At 44.0% G+C, this 24,044-nt stretch overlaps 1 protein-coding gene across 1 annotated transcript in view; it reads right to left on the bottom strand.

Annotated features, from left to right (window-relative positions):
• CUL1 (cullin 1) overlaps nt 1-24,044 on the bottom strand; it is a 107,532-nt gene that overhangs the window by 60,238 nt on the left and 23,250 nt on the right. The window contains exon 2 of the mRNA XM_077778028.1: nt 12,232-12,522. Within this exon, the coding sequence (XP_077634154.1) occupies nt 12,232-12,371 (140 nt within the window). The 5' untranslated portion in view covers nt 12,372-12,522. The remainder of the gene's footprint in view (nt 1-12,231; nt 12,523-24,044) is intronic.

Genomic DNA, 24,044 nt, shown 5'->3' with positions numbered 1-24,044 from the left:
CCTGACTTCTAAAAGTTTTCATAATGTGACAGTAAACAAGAAACAAAAAATGAAAACAGCAATCAATATCCCACATGAACACAGATGCAAAAGTACTTCACAAAACCAGTCAATAATGTATCATTCCTTTAGGATGGATATAGAGATCAATGAAACAAAATTCTAGAAATAGAACCATATCTATATTATCATTTAATTTTAACAAAGGCACCAAAGCAATCTACTGGGGACAAGTCTTTCCAACAAATGATGCAGAAATAAAAATCGATGTCCATACAGTGGAAAAATTAACCTCAAGCCTACCTCACACCAGATACAAAAGTTATATGGATGGATCAGAGACCTAAACATCAAAACCCAAACCATGAATTTTTATGAGGAAAACACATGATCTTTGTGGTCTAGGGGAAAGGATCCTTACAGGCTGCAGAAGGCAGTAACTGTAAAAGAATTAGATTTCCTCAAAATAAAATATACCTGATCACCCAAAGACACCATTCAGAATAGGAGTAGCAAGCCTCAGACTAGGAGAAAATATTAACAATACCTATGCGACCCAACACTGGCATCCTAAATACATAAAGCGCTCCTACAACTCAATAATAAAAGAAGTGGATACTGTACAGAGGAAGAGGATGTTAGATTACACAAATCTTCCTTAACTGTGCCTCTGTGGAGGACAGCTTAGTGCTTTGCCCATGTCCCAGATGCTGTGGTTGGTCATTTCGAGCTGGGTTTCACTCATTGTGTCCATGGTCTTCCTTCTGGCAACAATACAATGGCTCCCTGGTCTTTTAACTCCGATACAGACTGCTGCCCTCTAGACCTGTGGGACAATACCAATCCCTCCCTTAAATCCAATCCATCCACAGGTTTGTGGAGATCTCTTAATTCTCTGTGCACAGAAATTTCATATCTTTTTCCTAGTATCAATCTTCTCGTTATTTGGGGCACTAGAGGTTTAGCATCTTCAGTTCTGAGAAATGATTTTATATTCTCTTCATAGAAAGATGTTTTTTGAAATGGAATTGGGGACCGATCACATTAACTGCTAACTTCCTATGGTAGCTAGCGTTGATAGTTCCTACTTACACCAACCTCTAAGCCTCCTGTTCCTGAATTTCTGAGACGGTCCCATTTGATGCGTTCGAAATACACAAGAGTTATGCCTGGGACACAGGATACGCTCTTGGCTGCCAAATATCCTGTACTTGGGAGTAGGGGGAGATGATGGGCTGTTAATTTTACAGATTTGAATCTACCCATTGTCTCCCAAGCACCGCCCTGGCTCACACTACCTGCTGCCAAAACGGAGGCTTCGGCCCAGGAGCCTCGCCAGCCCGGCAGGAACGGTGGTTTTCCGGCTGCACCTGCCGCTCACTACCCTTCCAACCACAGCTTCCTGCATCCTGGAATCAGTCCCCTGCCTCCATATATGCCTTTCATCTTCCAAATATATATATATTTTCTTTTTCAAGTTTTTATTTTAATTCCAGTTAGTTAACATATTGCACAATATTCGTTTCAGGTGTAGAACTTAGTGATTCATCGTAGACAACACCCAGGGCTCATCATTAACAAGTGCCACATTTTTATTCCAGAATCCCCATGGTGTTTATTCTCTTCCATTCGTCTTCACTGATCTTAAAATTCTTTTACTACCATTTTAGTGATGTCACAAATGGGAAAGTCAAATACAATTTTCATCTTTAACCAGAAGCCCAGAAATTGGCACCTTTTGTTTTTATTGCCACTACCCCGTTCAAAACTTATTCAACACCTGCGCGGACGACTACTACTCAGATCAAGCTGGTCTCTGGTTGCCTTTGACATCTTCCTGTTTTAATCCCATTTGGTTTAGAGATTAATCCTATTTCTAGACTAATCCTAAAATCTGTTTCCATCAAGTCATTAATTCTCAAACCATATATATCCAATCTCTATGAACCTACACTTACAAAAAAAAAAACAATGAAACAGGTACGGACTCATTTTACCTGGTTTTCAAGGTTCACCAAGCCAATTAAATTAACCAATTCGTCTAGTTATTTTTATATCATTCAGGCAGGCCAATGCTGTGTTCTCTAGAAGTGCTACTTTCCGCTCTCTCATTGATCCTTCTCCCTCTGGCCAAATTCGGCAAGATTTTCATCCCTTCTTTTCTCTGTATCTACGGTCATCCTTTGAAGTCCACTTCAGTAGTACTGGTTCATGAAAACTTCTAACCTTGTCAGGGTCAAAATCTTTCTCCCTCCTCCAGTATCTCCTGTGCAATATTACCTGTCGGCCCAACCACCAAAATATTCCATCATAAATATTCCATCACCCACACCCCCACGTGCACTTACACACCCACCATTTCATGAGGCATTTGACATAGCTTAGAAGAATACCTGAGACAGGTGGGTGGGGGATGGGCTAGATGGATGATGGTATTAAGGAGGGCCCCTGTTGGGATGAGCACTGGGTGTTGTATCTAAGTGATGAATCATTGAAGTCTACTCCTGAAATCAATACTACACTGTATATTAACTAATTTGAATCTAAAAAAACCCCCAAAAACTGCCAAAAACCTGCTGAATCATAATAGGAAAATAAAAATAAAAACATAGCCAGAATAAATATCTACAAGAACTGGAAAATAAAATAGGATATAAGATTATAAGATCTACCCCAGACTCCTAAAACCTACCTAAACAAATATGAATTACAGAAAAAAAATACATTACACATTTGGAGGGCTATCTGCCAAAAGTAATTTTGATTTCAGTGTATTTATCTTTAGCATTTCTGACAACATTCTGACTGAAGTATAAATATTATCAAAGTAATCAAGGAAAATAAATTTTTCTATCATCTCTAACAAAGATGCTGGTTTCCAGATGACAGAGGACATTTATAAGCGACGAGCTAAACATGGTGTGAGGTCAGGAGACCATCTCTGTTCACTCACAGCGAAGTTTCAGAGCAACTTCTCAGTAAGGATCAACTACCAGGGAACCATGTGCATAAAAATGAAAAACCCTACAGATACTTGTTTACTTGCAATTGAGAATTTGTGTTAAACGTTATTTTTAAGTGAATATAAACATCCATTTTCTCCGTGTGCGCGCGCAGATCTCCCACAGACAGCTGTGCCTGAGATCACCGGAGCCGTAGGGACCGCTGGTGTGGCCAAGACTCAGATGCAAGACGGAAGGAAAGTGCTGTTCACTGCGTGCTTTTTGGGACTGCTAAATTTTACAACAGGATTATTGATCTGAGAAACAAAAATTCCATTTTAAAAAGCCCCCAAATGGATCTACTCTTGGGCTCTTGTAGTTTTCCTACAGGTGGGTATAAAGTGAGTGGCTGTGTCCGACCATGGAAGAGTTCAGCCTAGAGCCCAGCTATTCCTCATGAAAAATGCTGGCCCCGGGAACCCCTAACTTGCTGTTTTTGGGAAGAGGAAACAGACATGAAGCTTGTATGGGAGATAATAACAGGTGCATGCTTTTGAGGGAATAGTGAACCACCCCTCACACAAAAAATGGCACCAATTGTGCTTTAACCCCAGGCCGAGTGCTCAGAAAGGCAAGAATCAGGGCCTGGCCATGGGGACAGACTTTACATAGCTTTGACAACACATAATCTTCAGTTTGTATTATTATTATTATTATTTTTAATCTTAGCTTTCAATCAACTGCACTGCTTGGGGAAATGTCATCAGAAAAGGAAAAAGCAGATTCTTAGTGTGTATCAGCTGCCAGAGAGAAATCCTCTGTCCAGGGGAACAAGTCCTTCCTTGGATCCCCCTGGAGGCAGACGTGAGGACAGGCAGCACCGGAGTATTCCAAGTACATGATCTGAAAGGGAGAAGGATCCACATCTAAAGAAAGACTCTGAAAAGGATGCATTCCTGAATTAGTGAGCATGGTTTTTTCCTGCTGTGGGGAAACCTCGGCCCTCAGGCTTCCAGATGCTTCTGTTCTGCGTGAAGTGGAGCTCCTCTTATTACTCCGCTTACACAGACCACACTCACCACCCGCCGGTCCAGCACATGCATAACTAACTACGTGTTAACAGATCATTTGCTTTAGACGAAGAGTATAAAAAAAACAAACAAAATAAACAGGACTAATATCTAGAAGAAAATGGGTCACATCTAAAATTATTTTTAAAGAATAATTAAAATAGAATTTGAGGATTGGTTAAATATAGGAATTAAGAGGAAACCATCCAGAGGTAAAAATAAACCAAAAAGCTAAAAAGTAAGAAAACAGTACTGAAGCTCATTCAGAAGTCAACCGGTTGGCGGTCTTACGCTATGGCAGCCAGAGTCTAACAAACCCACCTATCTGCCTTTTAAAACTTTGGAGAGTCTTTTCAGAAAGTTCCCTGAGGTTTCTCTGGCAACACAGCCAACGGCAGAAAGCAGAAGGGGACCCCAGCGGACACGGGGCCTCTGGGCGACGGCAGGCTGGGAAGTGGCAGGCGGGGCGGTGGTTCCGTTAAGGAGCCAGGCCTGGTTCTGCCTCCAGTAAGGCCAGAGAGCTCTTCTGTCACCCCACGATCGTTCCACCGTTTCCAAGGTACGCTTCTGTGTGACTCATAGGGACAGGTTGTGGAAGGGGGTCGTTGCATCAGATGCAAAGGGGTCCAAGGCCAAGTCATACATGTGCACTGTCCTGCGATGTTTGCAGAGCACCTTCCCCGCTGCGGCGCTGTAACGGACTGCTCGGTTCACCCCTCAGTGATATGTCCAGTCGCAAGACAAGGGCGTTACTGCCAGCGCTTGAGACAAATGTGGGGGACTCTGGTGACCGTCGTCCCCAGCACCACGCCTTCCACTGAACACATCTGGGAATCACTCTGCGACTTGGAGCTACCATCAAACTCCAACCATTTTCATTTTCCAAAAGTCAATTCAATTAAAGAAGCAAAACTAAACAGAACTATTTTCTACCACTGCTTCTTACCCAACTGGGACTTACAGTGGAATTCTAACAACTTGTATGAAAATCATCGGAAAGACTACACTGAAAGCTGCATTAAAAATTCTGTCTTCACATGTCAACAAGCGTGCCACCTGTGCAAACCAGCAGGTGCAAGGCCACCGGCCATTTGGCGCAGCTGGTCTGTCAGGTCAGGGAAGAACCGAGTGCTCCCTGGGCCGCGGTCAGGTATGGCTCTGAAAACGGGATGGCCCAGATAAAGAAAATGCACATCCACAGCTTATCTCAAAAGGCAAGGTCTACCTGCACCTGCTAGTGACCATCTATAAAAACGTGTCTGAAAATGCTCAAAGCATTCTGAATATGTATACCGGGATTCAAAGTTGGAAGGAAAAAACCTGAACACAGCATGTTTATTTACTAATAACAAAAAAAGTCACTTCTAGAGGCAACGATGCAGTATCATTTCAGCGGGTTCTCTCTCAAAGATAAATACAATTTCTCAACCCTGAAAATGTTTTTTTTTTGTTTGAGAGAGCTAGTGAGTGAACACAGGCGGGGGGAGAGAGAGAGAAAGAGGCTCAATACCACAACTGTGAGATCATGACCACAGCCAAAATCAGGAGTCAGACGCTTCACCAACTGAATCACTCACATGTTCCCTAAAAACTATTTTAACAGTATAAGGTCAGCAATGAAAGGTAGAGTTTTGCACCTAGGTGTAAACAGGACTTACATTTGCATAATGAAAACAACTAACTTACAAATGGTATTTTAATATGCATCTTCTACACTGGAAATCTAGAAAGCAAAGATGATCATTTAAAAATGTATCATCTAGGGGTGCCTGGATGGCTCAGTCGGTTCAGTGCTGACTTCAGTTCAGGTTATGATCTTGCAGTCAGTGAGTCTGAGACTGTGTTGGGCTCTGTGCTGACAGCTAGCTCAGAGCCTGGAGCCTGCTTCAGATTCTGCGTCTCCCTCTCCCTCTGCTCCTCCCATACTTGTGCTCGGTCTGTCTCTAAAAAATAAACATTAAAAAAAATTTTTTTTTAATGTATCTAGGGACATCTGAGTGGCTCAGTTAATTGACTTGTCTGACTCTTGATTTCAGCTCAGGACATGATCCCAGGGTTGTGGGACTGAGCCCTGCTGAGCGTGGAACCTGCTTGTGATTCTCTCTCTCCCTATGCCCCTCGTACCCAGCTCATGTATGTATGTGCTCTCTCATTCTCTCCAAATTAAAAAAAAAAAAATCATCTATAAAAAAATATACCATTGATAGGGGCGCCTGGGTGGCTTAGTCGGTTAAGCGTCCGACTTTCGCTTAGGTCATGATCTTGCGGTTCGTGGGTTCGAGCCCCGTGTTGGGCTCTGTGCTGACAGCTAGCTCAGAGCCTGGAGCCTATTTCAGAGTCTGTATCTCCCTCCCTCTCTGACCCTCGCCTGTTCACGCTGTCTCTCTCTCTCTCTCCTAGAAATAAAAATATTAAAAAAAAAAACACCATTGATAAGCCCCATACCTATGGAAAGGTACCTTCAATATAGGGTGATGTGGTTTTTCAAAAGCAGAGAGGGTGCACCGAGGGTTCACAGGACATGTACCACTCAGTACCCTGCTTCTCCCTTGTTACAGACATTATTACGTGTCCAAGAATATTCTTCAGTGTATTTTTATTGGCTGTTTATAACCTTTAAACACCACTTCATCTTTAGTGATGAAGACTCAGGCTGCTTTCCACGGTTTCCTATTTAACTAAAATATTCTGAACAGCCTTGTACATGCAATTTGAGTACCACAACTTCCTTAGAACTTCCTTAGAGTTAAAAGTTAAAAAAAGAAAAAAAAGACAACACTGGGCCATAGTATATCTGTGTCTTTATATTTCTAAATTTCTCTCCAGAAAGATCACAGCAAACTAACATTTCCATCCGACTATAACTTCATCTCCTTCTGCTCTCTGCCAACACTGGATACACTCATTTCTTTCAAAACGTTTTTCAGTTTTGGTGTAAAAAATTAATTTAATTCTTCATTTCTTTAATAATTATAAGTTGTAACGTTTTCTCATATGCCTACAGACCATTTGCATTTCTTCTATGAAGCAGTTATATCCTTTAGAATCTCACTCTAAAAGTATGGATAAATACGTAGGAGAACGGCAGCTTACATCTAGAAAACCTGTAAAATACCTTTATGTTTAGGTTTACTTGATGTTAGCCATGTTCATTAGGTGAGCAAAACAGATCGATGTGAGACCCAAAAAAAAAAAAAAAATTACAAGAGGAAAATGTCCAAACGCATTCGCTGGGTTAGATGGTTATTTCAAAGTAGACATGGGTCATCATGAATCTACTGTAAAAGAACTTGTTATTCTTTCGGTTTGATCTTCTTTTCTGGGAGATTTTGTGTTTTCTCTAAGAGAATCTGGTAAGAGCATTGGGCGGCATGTAGGCCAAGCAAGTGGAACATTCCCATGGCTCCTGGGGAAGAGCTGACTGGGCCAAAGTGCGTCAGCCTGAGGAGAGTGGCGGCGGCAGCTGGGACGTGATGGCGTGGCGGCGTGTCCTGGCGTGTTGTGCCTGCAAAGCGTACGCGGCCAAGGGCTTGGCCGATTCGCTCTGGGTGGAAAAATGCCCCTGACCCCAGGGACCTGAACTGTGTCACAGAGCATCAGGATGGAGACTAAATATGAATCCTGAGTATGTCTGTTATCACTTACTGAGAGGTGAACAGCCAAGACTTGGAAACAGGAATGTGACCCCAAAAAACTAGAAACAAAACCAAAATGAGGTTAAGAAAACAGGATAAACCCATTCCGCTCACAGCACTACAGGGAAAAATCCAAACTTGATCACAGAGAACGTCCGGAGGCATAAGGAAACCAAGACACCAACGTGGAGGTGTCCCTGGACTCCAGGGACAGGTGGAACCATGGCCTATGGTGGATGCTGACCAAGGGGAAAAAGAACTGTAACCTGGAAACGAGGGACAGGCAGATCTGGGGCCCAGCAAAGCCAGAAGCTTCCACCACATGGCCTGGTGGGCAGACTCGCCCAGATGGGCCGCTCTCCGTTATGCCACGAGGCCCCTCACATCCTGTGTTCGCATTGTAAACGTCTGTTCCGCTCATCAAGAGCCACACTCGCTCTGAGCCGAGCACGACACCTGAAGTGTCAATGAACCGAGTAAGAAATCACATTACCTAATCCAATTTCAAGAAGAAATCAAACCTACTATTATTTACCCAGCTAGTACATTCCCACTGGCACAGAACACGCGCCTCTATTTTACTGGGGGGAAAAAAGTTGCTGTATTGTAACTACAGTTGACTTTTGAAATCTATAATTTTTTATTGTTTATTTTTCAGAGAGAAAGAGTGTGAGCTGTCAGCACAGAGCCTGATGTGGGGTGGGGCTCGAACCCATGGACTGTGAGGGCATGACCTGAGCCGCAGTTGGATGCCTAACCAACTGAGTCACCCAGGCGCCCGACAGTTGACTCTTGAACAAGAGGGTTGAACTGAACGGGTCTGCTTAAATGTGGATTTGTTTTCAATAGATACAGTAGTGTAAATGTATTTTCTCTTATGATTTTAATATTTTCTTTTCTCTAGCTTACTTTATTGTGAGAACACAGTAAACGACACATATGACAAACGTGTGTTAATCTTGATTGTTTATGTCATCAGTTAGGTGTGCACACGTGAAAGTACTTGGCTATTAAATTTTGGGAGAGTCACAGTATACGCAGGTTCTTCACTGCACAGGAGGTTCAAGGGCTGACTGTATAGTACGTAAGACATCACAGAAGTTAGAAGTGAAGAGACGAAGACCGGACAGGCAGACACGCGGGGCAGAGCAAGGGCGTGAGGCTAAAACTGTGGAAGAAAAATGAAGCTCCTAAGAGTAGTGGCTGGAAACAAAGGTGACTGAACTAGATCTTTCTGACTGCAGATGTTCTGGGACTTTACTTTTTTTCCCAAAATACCTTTCTCTTTCTTTTGCCATTCTGAGTTAAAAAGTCAAGAAAAATGTTTACACTGAAAATAAGGCTCAAAGAATACTTGTTTCACATTCAAAAGCAGGGTATTTTCTCTAGAAAGCATATCACATATGTTTCTCCAGGATAAATGAAGGGTAAAAATGTAGCTGTTAGCCACCAACCAGAGTTAAGAAGGAAAAGGAGCCCTCTTTTCTGTCAACCTCGCCTGATTCTAACCCATTCTCCCTGAGCGATACTGACAAGGCTGCTCCGACCTTGCCGAGCGAACAGCGAGTTCAGGTCTGCTCCTTCGTCCTGCGACCAAAAGCACCTACTAACCTGAAACATAACCCGACAACCACCAAGTGTCAGACATCACTGGACAGCAGCCCGGAGGAGAGGATCTCAAAAGGCCAGTCAGCAAGGGGTTAACACGGGAGACCGAATACACACCCAAAGAGAAAACTTTCCAAAACTCTGCAGTGTCACGCAAACTGAGGCGGGGCTGGTGCTGAGCAGCGCCGGGCCTGAGAGGGCCTCCACGCTGAGTGACGACATGCCCCCAAGTTCTAGCTGTGACAATGCCACCACCAATACTGAAAATGCCAGGGGAGGGGGAAGTATAGTTTACAGTTTTCAGTAATTAACAAATACAAGCAGTCTACTGTTGCACCTTATCCCAAAGGTTAATACATGGAGTTGTTCAAAACACTCCTCTGTGGAACTTCATGAGCAAAATGGAAAATACTTTTGAGAAATGGGATTTATTCAGATAGAATATCGGAATGTAGTAGGCAGATAAAGGCAGGTTTCTAGGCTCAGACTACTGAGGACTTTCTTACAGGATTCGCTTGCCCTGGCTGCAGTAACAATCTAGCAAGTTACATGAGCCTTCGGGGAAGTGGTTTCCAACACCAGCAGAGGAGGGTTACTACTCCACCAGCCCTCAGGGGCGCTGTGAGCCTTGAAGATGAACATGGCTCCTGGCACAGGGCCTGACACATTAGGACTCAGACTGTAGCTGTTATTTCATAAATATCTAAAGAATTAAAGTAAGATACGTTATTAGACTCAGTCGGAACTCTCCACTTGTAATGAATGTATAAAGCTGTTATGTTCTCAAACGAAACCTGAAAGTAAAGAATACTCAATTCAAGAGTAGCATTTCTAAAAAAAATTTAAAAACTGCAGAGCAACTACACATTATAATTATTTGTAGAATAAAAGAAGTCAGCAACTGCTGCAAGCACACAAAGTCTCTACATTCTCAGAGTTCTGACAGAATGACACTGTACTGGACAAAGGACCAATCTGATTTAGCCAAAAATGACATATTAAGAAACTCCCCAGAGGCAAATCAGCAGGTAAATGCCCTTGGTCTCCACACCGGGGCTCCCTGGGTTTTCTGCACCCCAGAAACCCAACCAAGTTCCTTGTGTCACCACTGAAATCACCATCTTCAGTTGTATTACTATAAGATTAAAAAAACAAAAAAAAAGATCATAAAGGTCATACACCTAAGCAAGCCACAACCCTCGAGTGGAGGACGGTCCTCTGTTTGTCAAAGATCCTACCCTCCTTAAAGGCTTTCTATGTCCTGTGACCTAGCAACCCGCTCCCAGCTATCTATCCAAGGAAACAATATTCATAACAGCATTGATCATTAAGAGCCAAAGGGTGCAATCAACCCAGATGTCCCCTCGCCGACAAACGGGTGAATAAGATGCGGCATTGTGAGGAGAGGATGTGTGGACACACAGGGCAAGGAGGAGGAAGCTGGCAAAGGCTGTGCTAAGTGAAAACAGTCAGTCTCAGAAAGCTATTACATGTTGTGTGATTCCACGCAACTAAAATGTCCAAAACAGGCAAAAGCACAGAGAAAGTTGATTGGCGGCTGCCGGGGACCGAGGGAGGGAGAATGGTGGTGACTGCTCATGGGCACTGACCTTCTCTCAGGGGCAATGGAAATGTCCTAACACGAGACCACGCTGATGGCCGCAACGGCATGGGAATACACTAAAAACCACTTCAAAGAAGGGTGCATTTTAATGGGAGTTCTATCTAAATTAGGTTGTTTTTTAACAACGTAAATGTACACGCACATGGGAATATGGACACAATTATGATAACTTTTAACTTAATTTTGAGTTAGACATGTAGCTTCCTGTCTATTTAAATTAATGCCAATTTGGGGGAAGATTCTAAAATATTAGCATAGCTGATGGTGTACTGAAATATCACACAGCCAAGTTTGACCATTATGGATACATACTGAAAATTTAAGCTTAAATCTCCACTGAACTAGCAACTTTAGAGCTAGCAAATCAGTAGCAATCTGCCATCTAGTGAATTAGCTTAATTTCAATGTCTTATATTTGGATGGAATCAAGAAACTCTATAAATTCAAAAGTGTATCATTGAGTGCATAATAGAGACCAGGAGCTATGTCTTTCACACCCCCGTGACCTTTGTGGCAGACAGTCCCTTGCACACACCATGGACCACATAATGAGCAAATTAAATACTTTAATACCATATTTGTCAAACAAGGTCATGATTGTCAAGCTTTCTGCTCTATGTGGTAACCCTTTAGATAAGGGTCAGCGAACTGTTCCCATAAAGGGTGAGGCGGCAGATATTTCTGGTTTTGTGGACCAGACCGCTTATTTTTTTCTTTTAATGTTTATTTTTTAGACAAAGCAAGTGTCAGGGAGGGACAGAGAGAGGAAGACAAAGGATCTGAAGCAGGCCCTGCGCGGTCAGCATAGAGCCCAACGCGGGGCTCGAACCCATGAACTGTGAGATCATGACCTGAGCCGAAGTCAGACACCTAATCGACTGAGCCCTGGAGAACCAGACTGTATCTGATGCAAGCACTCCGCTCCATCCCTGAAGCACAAAGGTGGACACAGACAATACAGAAACCAATGCTCCCCTGCTCTAACTGGCACTGTCCACTGGAACTTTCCACAGTGACAGAAGTAGCCTGCCATCTATCAAGCACTTAAAATACAGATACCAAGACTTAGAAACTGTTCATTTTAGTGGCCGCAAATGTAAACAGCCACATATAAGCGAGCAACTACTACACTGCACAGCACTGCTTCAGACTAACCAACTAGCCAATTTCATCTCTGGACAAAAAGCTTAGAGCGTGAGTTAACTTTTAAAGCTACAAAAGAACTCTGTGAGTGTATTACAGGGTAAAGTGGAAAGAAAAAACACGATGTGAAATTTCTAACAATTCACAGATCATACCAGTATATAACTGAACTTGTAAGCAAATTAATCTCAGCTCAAGCGGTAGGATACGTGTAGAGCTCCATGTATCTGGATTTCGCCATACTTTGTCTGGTATATACTTGCTGGATTCCAGCTCGGAGGTCGTCCCAGATCTGGTCGAGGCCAATCTGCTTCAGTCCATGGGGATTCTGACTCCTGTTTGATGACATTGTGAGTGATGTTCTCAGGTCGTCCAGTGCAGCAAACCTAACTCAAGGTACAGCTAATTCTCCATCAGATGAAAATATACAGTATTTATTCACAGCAGCTCAGAAAGGATGTCCTTTAAATGTAGAGAACGAAATCTCATCGCAGGCAAACCTGAAGAAGAAATAAAGCCAATTAATTAATTCTTTCTCGACATCCTGGAGTGGGGAATAGGGTACCTGCCACACACATGGAAATATTCAGTCTGTGGGCCTTAGGTGCACACCACTCTAATGTAGAGAATATTTCTTTTTCTCTGCAGAAACAAACATGAGTTTGTTAGATGATCTACGTACAGAGATAAGCTTCCTTATTAGGGATTTAGTTCAGAATCATATGAACTCACAAGGAAAGTGCTCATAAGAAAAGCTGGGTAAAACTGCAGAAGCACAGCTAATAAATACTGCTGCTCTTCTTGCCTTCAGAAGGTATCAAAACTAAACGACTTGACCTACATAACAATTAGCAAGATAAATGCAAAGGAAAAAAGGCAAAGCAAACTCCCAGAAACACAAATAGCTAAAAAGTAGGGAAAACCAACCACACTAAGTTATCTGTGGAATTTAACAATTTTTCATTTAGCACTATGCAGAAACGCAGATGTTGGGAAGATTGAAGGTACAGGGAAATGGTCATTCCCTTTTAGAAGGGAGTTTGGGAAGAATCATCAAAATTGAAAATGTCCCCTGAATTCGGAGGCCGGGGTCTGAAGCTTGGCTCCACACCCACTAGGTATGAGGTCTTCAGCAAGGTACTTTACTTCTCAGCCTCAATTTCTAAGTCTGCAAAAGGCGGTGGCGGGGGGTGGGGGGGAATCATTCTCCTCAGACAGTTACTGTGAAATTTAAATAAGGTAATGCCTATGTTATCTTCTTATCTTATCGATATTTAACACATAGTAAGTGCTCCACAAACAATACTGGCTGTTATTTCCAAAATATAATTTAATGCTTTAGGATTTCAGATCCATAGATAAAGGACCTTAGGTATTCAATACCCTATTAATTCAGTACTTCTCAATATGTAACACCACAGTCACACCTTAAGGATTATCTATGTACATCACATTGAAATGGGGAGGTTTTTAAACAAGTACTTCTGTTGTAAAATCAACAATTATTTTCATGGCTCCATAAAATACATATTGGGAGGTAAATGGTGTCTGGAACAGTTAAGAATGGGTTGTCAAGGCTTGCCAGTTCAAATCTGAGTTAGCAAGTAATTCAGTACATTCCGCCTTTTCAATGGCATTAGAGCTCTCTGTAGGTGAAGGCACATTTAAGGAGAAGGTAGCTCATACTTGTGCATCAAGTCCAAAAACTAAACCATCTCTAATACTTAAATTTATCTTTTAAGTAGGCTTCACACCCAGTGTGGAGCCCAACGCAGGGCCTGAACTCATGATCCTGAGATCAAGACCTGAGCCGAGATCAAGAGTCAGAAGCTTAACCAACTGAGCTACCCAGTGACCCTCAAACATTTAAAATCTAAGCTTTGGGACCTAATGTTTTATATTTTATGAAACCACAATACCCTTCTTGACCCTGAAAGTATTCTACAGCATACACTGAAGTAAGTATGCTCAGATGTAGAACATAAATATATCTGACACAGGGATTCCCTCCAGTTTTAGGGAAACCAACCACCCAGCAGCTGCTCTGCAATTGCTCTCCGAATATACGTGTGATCCCCCCCGTCTACCTTGGGAGGATCGTACCAACCAGCACCCCACTGGACGGTGTGTTTGGACTGGCAGTACCTCCTGGTGGCAAGACCCATTTAAACCCACACTCCCTGTCCGCGCTTCATTTTCCACTAAGGGGAAATTATCACTTCAATTCTCTAGATTCACACACAGTTAATTCTATCTTAGATAAGCCTTCTCAGACCCACCTAGATGGTCTTTTACTCCTTTTTCTTCTAACTCCTAGCAGCAACTGAGAACAATGTTCCACTCTTCCCATGTGCACCCTTTTCTCACCATATCACTTCCACTGGGCAGCATAAAAGTACCTTCAAGTACAACGGGTTACTATGGGGACATATCAACCTCCCTCCTTCACACCTCCACCTGCCAGTGNCCCAGTAGGTGTGCCGAGCGCAGGAACTGTCCCCACATCCACCGTTCACTGGTGCTGCCCATCTCAGTGAGTGCCAGAAACTTGGGAATAATTCAAATGCCTCATTCCTATTCTTTCACATCTGAGTGCTATTGATTTTAACCTCAGAGGTCATGTCACCTCCACTCACTACTTCCATTTCCTCCCCTAGTGGTCACTGTTGTTGTCATGGTCGTGGTGGTGGTGGTCGTCATCCCCATCATCATCATCACACTCCCCAGGCTGCTGTTTGTGCAGTCTACCCTGGAGGCCCAGAGCACCCCTCCCTTTGTCTTACCCCCTCCAGCCTTCACACACAGCAGTTGAGTCTAAAACTACAAATCCGATTAGGTGTCACTCTGTGAGCAATGGGAAATCAAGCGAGTGTCAAAAGCAGGGAGATCCTGAACAAGGCACCACCAGATCTTCTCTTTTCTTTGGGAAAAGCTGACAATTTACTGGGCTGCTTTCATGAGATTAACAATTTCCATACCACTGCCCCACACCAACATGGTCACGCACAAAAGCCACAGTGCCCCTTCCACCAGAGCAAGGGCAGCGACAAGGAAAGTCCGGCCGGCCCCCCAGCCCGCCCGGCCCACCTCGGCTGCTCAAGCTATTCATTCCCTGTGACAAGATCTTTCTTTCTCCTCACGTGCCTTTTACAAAACTCTCCCCCTTTGCTCCCTCGGGCACAGCCATGCACACGCTTCCCCCCTTTCCTGGCTATGCCAGTCTCCTTCCCACTCCTGGGGATCTCAGCATTTGCTGCTGCTTGTGCCCAGAAAGCTCCTATGCTGCCCCAGCCCGCGTCCAGCTGGGTCACACTTTCTAGAAGTCCCAGACCAGCGAGGTTCACCGCCTTGTGTGACTTCACCATCTGCACTCTTAGTCCTGGTAACCCCTGCCTGTGCCTCTCCCTGCTCTGCTGAGGAGGGTTCGCGGCACAGACACCAGCTGAGAACCTAATTCAGAGCCCGACATGCAGATCAGTGTTTTATGGGAATAAATGAAATAACAAATTGGGAAATTGAAAAGCTGTATGTTTTTAAAGGATTTAGAAATAATGAAATATCACTATTATAAAGCATCTGAACTTACTCCCAAGCCCCCATTTAGAATCTCCATTAAATTTTACCTGGTTTCTTCTCCACTTTTTCCTTCAAACGCTAGATTATTTTCCTTAAAAAAATTTTTTTAACGTCTATTCATTTTTGAGAGGCAGAGCGTGAGCCGGGGAGGGGCAGAGAGAGAGGGACACACAGAATCTGAAGCAGGCTCCAGGCTCTGATCTGTCAGCACAGAGCCTGACGCGGGGCTTGAACCCATGGACGGACTGGGAGATCATGACCTGAGTCGAAGGCAGACACTTAACCGACTGAGCCATCCAGGTGCCCCCAACCACTAGATTTTAGGCTCAAGTTTTCCTTACTGTTTCAGTTAGTAATGTTGCGTGTTATTCTGGTCATTGCAAATGTATACGTATTTTAACATAGTGTTTAAACAGACTTTTAAGAATTACAGGAATTCAGTGATGGTTAATATTTTACTTAACAAATATTTAGTGCGAAACTACCATGTGCCTGGCACTGTCTTATGTATCTTATGTACAGAAATCTGTTCCATGTCTATACACTAATAATGAAGCAGCAGAAAGAGAAATGAAGAAAACAATCCCATTTGCAATTGCACCAAAAATGGTAAAATACCTAGGAATAAACTTAACCAAAGACGCGAGAGACCTGTACTCTGAACACTGATGAAAGACACTGAAGACAACACAAATAGCAAGACATTTCATGCCCATGGATTGGAAGCACAAATACTGTTAAAATGTCTATACTACCTAAGCAATCTACAGATTTAATGCAATCCGTATCACAATACCAACACATTTTTCACAGAACTAGAACAAACAACGCTAAAATCTGCATGGAACCACAAAAGACCCCAAATAGTCAAAGCAATCTTGACAAAGAAGTACAAAACTGGAGGCATCACAATTCCAGACCACATGTCATATTACAAAGTTAAAGTAATCAAGACAGTATGGTATTGGCACAAAAACAGACATATAGATAAGTGGAACAGAAGAGAAAACCCAGAAATAAACCCACGATCACATGCTCAATTAATCTTCAACAAAGGAGGTGAGAATATGCAATGGGAAAAGACAATCTCTTTAATAAATGGTGTTGGGAAAACTGGACAGCAACGTGCAAAAGGAGGAAACCAGGCCACTTTCCTATGCCACACACAAAAATATATTCGAATGGATTAAAGACCTAAATGTGAGACCTGAAACCATAAAAATCCTAGGAGCACAGCAGTATTACTACTTCCCTGACATCAGCTATAGCACCTCTCCTGAGGCAAGGGCAATGAAAGCAAAAAGTTCAACATCACTCATCATCAGGGAAATACAAATCGAAACTACAATGAGATATCCCCTCATACCAATCAGAATGGCTAAAATCAAAAACACAAGAAATGACAAGTGTTGGCAAGGATGTGGAGAAAAATGAACCTTCTTGCACTGTTGGTGGGAATGCAAAGTGGTGCAGCCACTGTGGAAGAGAGTATGTAGGTTCCTTAAAATGGAACTACCCTATGATCTGTTAACCATACAGAGTACCCAAAAAATACAAAAATACTAATTATAAGGGATACATGCACTCCCATGTTATTGCAGCATTTACAATAGTAAAATTATGGAAGTAGCCCAAGTGTTCATCAGCTGATGAATGGATAAAGGTGCGTATATACAATGGAATTATTATTCAGCCGTAAGAAAGAAAAATATCTTGCCATTTGTGACAACATGGATGGAGCCAGAGAGCATAATTCTTTTTTAATTTTTATTTATTATTGAGAGAGCATGTGCATGGGAGGGGCAGAGAGAAGGAGAGACAGAGAATCTGAAGCAGGCTCCAGGCTCTGAGCTGTCAACACAGAGCCTGACATGGGGCTTGAACTCACAAACTGCGAGGTCATGACATGAGCCAAAGTTGGACGCTTAACTGACTGAGCCACCCAGGCACCCCCAGAGAGCAGAATTCTAAGTAAAATAAGCCAGTAAGAGAAAGATAAATACCATATGATTTCACTCATAAGTGGCATTTAAGAAACAAAACAAATGAGCAAAAAGAAAAAAGAGAAGAGAGACAAACCAAGAAAACAGACTTACCTATAGAGAACAAACTGATGGTAACCAGATGGGAGGTGGCTGGGGGGATGGATGAAATAATTGATGGGGATTAAAGAGTACACATCTCATGATGAATACTGAGTACAGAAAAAAACTGCTGAATCACTGTATTTTACACCGGAAGCTAACACTTATCTTAATACTGAAATTAAATTAAAAAAAACTTCGGAAAAACCCAGATTCACCAATTTTCTCTAGAACACCTCCACTCTCTTAACTTAGCCTCAGCATCCAAATACGCCCAAACATGTTCTTACATGCTCTTTCTTCCTCTACTACACTTCTCATTCCAGCTGTAAGTCTTTAAACCAAGACTCGCTCATACTCTAGAAGATCAAACACAACCTTCTCATGTTAAAATGTCAAGCTGACTCTACTATACACGCTTTCTAATTCTACGCATGTAACTTTGTGCCACAACACACTTCAGTTTATATGCAGAATATGCTGGAAAATAAGCAAATCTTTTTCAAGCTAGCTACTCTAGTTTTCTATTGTCCCTACTGAGTATTCAGAGTTCATACATAGCTGAGGTGAGGTTCTCAAAAATTCACAATGTCCTCATCTATTTAACCAAATTATTTAAAAAGAATATCGTTACCTTGTATTTTCAATATCCCCTAGGGAGTCTCATACCTGTATACTTAAACATTTATTACTAATAATACAGGAAAGGAGTCTAGAAGGAAGTCTACTTGGAGGGAAGGGGACAAGGGGTTAATCTGCACATGTCTGATGAACCACACTGACTGGAAGACTGCTTGGAGTACTAACCTACAACACAGGTGCCCACCAAAGACCAGTTTACCTGCCAAAGCTGAAACTTCAGAAACATAGCACTTTACAAACAATACAGCCTCCATCTCATGACCAGGCCATCAAAACTGTCAGTGGCCTTAAGCAGACTTCATAAAGAGTTTCGAATGGTTTTTAAGTAAGGGGTAAAAATATTTTCCCAATAGATCTCATTACATAGCTAAAAACCTTTGAAGGTCCAAAAAGACAGTTAATATAAAAAAACAAATGGCAAACCTCAACAAAGTATCTACTCAGGAAATTAGGTAGTTTTCAAAAGCACTCTGGTATCGCAAACCCCTGACGTTAGGGGTTTACCATCTGTGGTCAGGAACATCCAGGAGAAAAGCTCTTTGTACAGGAAACCGAGGCACAAAATGCAGCCAGGCAAGGACAGAAAGCGGCGGCAGTCCGGCTGTACCTCGTGAAGCCTGAACAAATCACTGCCTATGGGGATGCACCGTGTTCTTTCCCTTTATCTCTGGCTAGGAAAGTAAGATAGGGCAATGGGACCCAAGAGCCAAAATAAACAGCTTGAATAGGAGACGGGGGTTGTATATATAAGGGCTTCCCTCAAAGACCGTGTTGTTCCAAAGGGATATAAAAGTCAACGTAATCCGTACTAAACAGGCTTTCTAACAATTCACACTGTGAATTAACCAAACGGCTTATTTCCCAAGATTAATGGTGCACAAGATGCCTTCACTGAGTACAAGTGCTAAGTAAACAACCTCCAAGAATCCTGAAAGACATCCTCTTTGATATAAGTAAGCCAGCGCTTCATTAGTAATAAAAGGGCGCTTTTAAATGAGCACTTACAACAGTCTTCCACTACACATTGAAGGGAATGTCAACCGAACAGAGCATCAAGGGGAGGGAAGATGCTAACTTCAGTGAGGCTGAATACTTTTGTTGGCTACAAGACTTCAGAGGCCTTAGTAAGTGGACGTACCTTATGGGTCTCCGCCAAAACACCAGTATAAAGCACTTCTCATTCAAGCTGACTGGGCCATAGAGTGTTTTCTCCTGAACATTCTCAGGACAAGTTTTTCAAGAATGTTTTCAGGAACAACAGAGCTTTATTTATTTATTTATTTATNAGCAAGGGAGGGTCAGAGAGAGAGGGAGATACAGAATCTGAAACAGGCTTCAGGCTCTGAGCTGTCAGCACAGAGCCCAACGCGGGGCTCAAACCCACGAACTGTGAGATCATAACCTGAGCCGAAGTCGGACGCTTAATCGATTGAGCCACCCAGGCACCCCTGCAACTTTTTAATGATGAAACACATCTCACTTTACTTAATGAAACAGATCTTGTTGTTTTTGTGAGCTAAAATCCTACTGTTCATCAAACTAGTCCCTTGCTAAAGAGCTTCTAGGTGTTTACTTTTTTAACAGTTGTGAGTTGTGATACTGTAGCAGGCAGCTTTCTAAGGATTTCTCTTCTGCGGACTTGGGTCACACAGTAAGTGCCTATATGCATCCACGTGATAAATGGACCATGGAACCCCCTATCAGGTCAGAACACGGTAGAGATGGAACAGATTGGTCGGAGGTAGTTTTCTTTTGGACCCAGCAGATCTGAGGTGCCTGGAAAACATCCTCGGGAAGATTGGCTCCGGAGAGATCATTTTGACAGGTACTACTGGAGTCTGGGAACCAGAGCCGATCAGAGAAATTACAGAAAGGGATGGGCCCAAACTGAGTCCTGAGGATATTAAGAAACTGACTCGATGATGGGGAACCACACAGTCTGCACCTGCAAAGTTACAGCCCCAAGCAATGAGAGGACCCCCATTCCAGAGGCCAGGGGAAGAAAAGACCGTGGTCGGCAGGGCCTCGTGGTCGTCGTATAAAAGGCTCTGCCCTTTACTTCATGTACAGTCACTTAATAGATCTCATAGGGGTCAGGATTAAGTGAGGTGGCATAGTGAATAAAGGCTATTATTTTCATCATCGTGGCATCTGAAATGCAGCTTCTGGCTTCAGTTTTATTTAAGTTACTCGTGACACTTCAGCAAGGAAAGTCTTACTGCAGTTTTAAGGATAGAAATCAACTGGAATGGGTTGGAAGAGACAGAAATGCAGACTGTTTTGGCTGTGAAGGAGTGAAGAATGCTGGAAGGGGGTGTGAGGTCAGAAGAGCAAGCAACCAAAGGACAGAAGGCTGTAGCTAGTAGCTGGCAGTGGGCCAGCGGATCAACGACCCTGCATGTAGGGCAGTCTGGTGATAAGGCCTAGGTTCCGGGGCCTGGCCTGAGAACCATGGGACCAGAATGGAGCTCAAGGAAGTGAAGGTCAAGGGACCAGGAGCAATGTCCCCATGGGTAGGGAATCACCTGAGACGATGGTGCTGAGGAACAGAAGAGAAGAATGAGCTGGGTGCCAGGCTGTCTGGTGACTTCCTCCAGTCTGTGATGACAGGTGACCGCTACAGGGAGGGGGTGGGCAGGGCTTCCAGAGAGTCCATCTCTGACCACGGCTGTCAACGCCGGGGGGCACTAAGCCACCTTCAACCTGGAAGCTTGTAGAAGATGGGAGAATATAAACAGCCACAGCTTGGTTTCATGGAGGCTTCACTTCTGAGGGTGAGCATGGAAGTTTAAGGAATGTGGACAGAGGCTACATAGGGGTTTCCTATTCAGGGGTCAGACTGCAGGGAGCGCCATGGAGAAGAAGTGGGGCGGGGGTGAGGGTGAGGGGGGTACTGGTATTGGCAGAGAGGATATGCGATGCAGCTGTGGGAGTGCTGGTTCAGAAGATGGGAAGAGGGCCCGAGGCCTCATCACTGTCACCGTCACCATCACCGTGACCACTGGGAGACAGGAGGTGACTTAACGATGTAAGCACTGAACTGCAGGAAGGAGGGTGGCCTCGCCTTTGTAAGACTCGGTCCTTGAAATTTCACCTCAACTACTCCAAAAGGCCAGATACTCCTTATGCCTATCAATAAAGTCCTGAGCTTTGCCCCCATTTCTGGAAGACCAAACACATCTGGCAGATAATATTGCAGAAGCCAGGGCCGAGGAGTGTTAGAGCAAGATCATTCAGACCACAGTTGAAACCAGAGTGCAGGCAACAAGGTTTTTCAAAAAAAGAAAAAAACAAAAAAACACACAACACTATTTGTAGTGCTTCAGTTAGGTTGATGGCTTTTGAAAAATGTAAGAAGATAAAAAAAAAAAAAGCACGGCCTTAAAATGTTAGTTTCTTCTAAATGTAGAGGCTATATTAGGGTTAGTGAAAATGTAATAAAATTTACTGTTAAAAAACAAGTTCTTCTTGTAAGTGGTCTAAGGTGATCTATGAAAATGATCCATTTTCACATGACCCAGAAAACCCCACAAAATCATGCAAATCCAGTAACTCAAATCTCCATGTTCACATGTGGGAAACTGCCCAGGCCATGAAGGGTTGCACATCTGAAAAGCCACCAAGTATCCCAAGGAGGTCACTTTATAGAAGGAACATGTGCTGTTCTGCCGTTAAAATGGTGGAGCTGGGAATGGGGGCCACCAAACCGGGCGGGTGGGACGCAGGGCCAGTGGCCCAAAGAGTACTGGACTTTTTCTGCACGTGCTTAAAACTAGAGTTGTTGAAATGAAGGGTTTAGATATAGACTGGTCACCGGGCACAGCCAGGTGAGGAAATCCCCAGAGCCCAGGGCCGGGCTAACCCCTTTGGGGGCACTTCCTGCCAGCCTGGGAACAGTGGGCTGTTCCTAACCTGGGAGAAGAGGGTGCACAGAACAAAAAAAGGTTTCCCAAAAGAAACCAAAGAAATAAAAACAAGACTGAATTTAGCTTTTTTAGTTTCGTAACATTTTAAATCTGATTCAAAATTCAAATGATCCTGGGTATTACTCAACAAAGCAATCACTTCTTTTCTAACACTTGGGGAAAAGAATGTGTAACCTCCTGGCTCTGATTTGCAGCGTGGCACCTGAGACACGAACACACTGCAGGGCGGTTTACACCTGGAGAAACGTTGTGTGCGCGCACCTGCACCAGACATGCAAACACATGCTTTCACTGCACTGTTTACAAGAGCGACAACAAAAACCCAAACCTGCAAACAACCCACACGTCCACGAACAGGAGAAATCAAAACTCAACTGTAGGACAGTCACACAACAGACCACACAGTCAACTTTAGCTACACACTTCGACATGGATAAGTTTCAGAAAGACTCCTGAGTGGAAAAGGTGCCAGAGAAATGAGTACATAAAGATAATGTTTTTATATAGAATACTGATTTTTCTTAGACAAGAGTACTTCCTGAGAGGAGACACGGCTGGCAACCCCCCCGCCCCCGAGATGGGAAGACATTTACCTGGCGGAGGCACGGCCACCGTGGTTTTACTGTGGTGTTTTAGAACAAAATACCATACTTGTCAGAGATACTTTGTCATGTGTGAGAGGACAGGATGGCCAGGATTTACTCTAAAATACGGCAGGAAAAAAGCTGACAGATACGTACACTGCATCTGTACAGTGTATTCGATTTTCCAGGATAAAAAGCTAACAAAAATCTGAGCAAACCTAAACATATGAAGTGAAAGCAGAACAGAAAGCAAGAGAATGGGAGGGAGGACACCTCAGGGCGGGGCTGCCGGGAAGGGATGGGGCTGGGAGGTGGCCCACGGGGAGCTGGGGAAACAGGAGATGGACCATTCCGGAAGGCAGGAGGTGGGCTCCCCTGTGTCACTGCAGCGGTATGCAGTGTCGGGCAAGCCACGCCAGAGCACACTGTTGTGTCCCGTCACCATCCAGCTGGTACAGAACACGTACAAAAGCAATCCAGCTGATTAAAGGGCACTCAATGCCGTATGGAACTGAGCAGGCAGAGCTGCCAGGCTGAGAAATTCTTAAATTCCCCTGAAGCGTCAGATGCATTCGATGCCTGGACAGGAGGCTGATTCGGCCAGCCGGGGTTTGAAGCACACAGCCGGGAGCAGGAGAAAGCAGAGCTGCGGTCTGTAACTTTGCCGACGGCTCCGCCAGACGTTAATGACCTCCGTGTCCAGGTGGGGTGGTGGCCCCCCTGCTCTGCCCCAGCCCTGGTGGCCACAAACCGCTCTGCACACTCGCGGCTGCACGCCGCTCCTGAATCTGGCTCTCTGGCCTCCTTTCCTGCCCGCTCGGAGTGTCCAGGAGTGAGCGCCTCCCTCGCTGCCCAACTCAAATCCTGCTGGTAATGAAAGCACCCCTTCCCCCTGAACGGCCAGCCATACACACGGACTCACAGGCACGGCCCTCCACCCAGGGACCCTGCCCACACTTCAGGAGGGCCTTCCTGAGCCTCCCGACGGGTCTGTGTTTAAACTAACCACCTCCCTACTGCGTCTCAGTTGGAAAGACAGGTCAGCTGTGACTGCTCCCTGTCCTCACCCTGTTGTGAAGTCAATGTCCCCTCCCAGCTCCCACATCCCCACGGCTCTCGGGACCCACTACACAACTGCAGTCCACGGGCTCTCGTTCTCACCTGGGTCACTAATACGAGCTCCTTCCCTGCCCTCCCTGAGACCAGTCTC

The sequence above is a fragment of the Crocuta crocuta genome, unplaced genomic scaffold (assembly GCF_008692635.1).
Source record: "Crocuta crocuta isolate KB4526 unplaced genomic scaffold, BGI_CrCroc_1.0 scaffold128, whole genome shotgun sequence".
NCBI classification, from domain to species: domain Eukaryota; kingdom Metazoa; phylum Chordata; class Mammalia; order Carnivora; family Hyaenidae; genus Crocuta; species Crocuta crocuta.
This window is presented reverse-complemented; position numbering and strand designations above follow the sequence as displayed.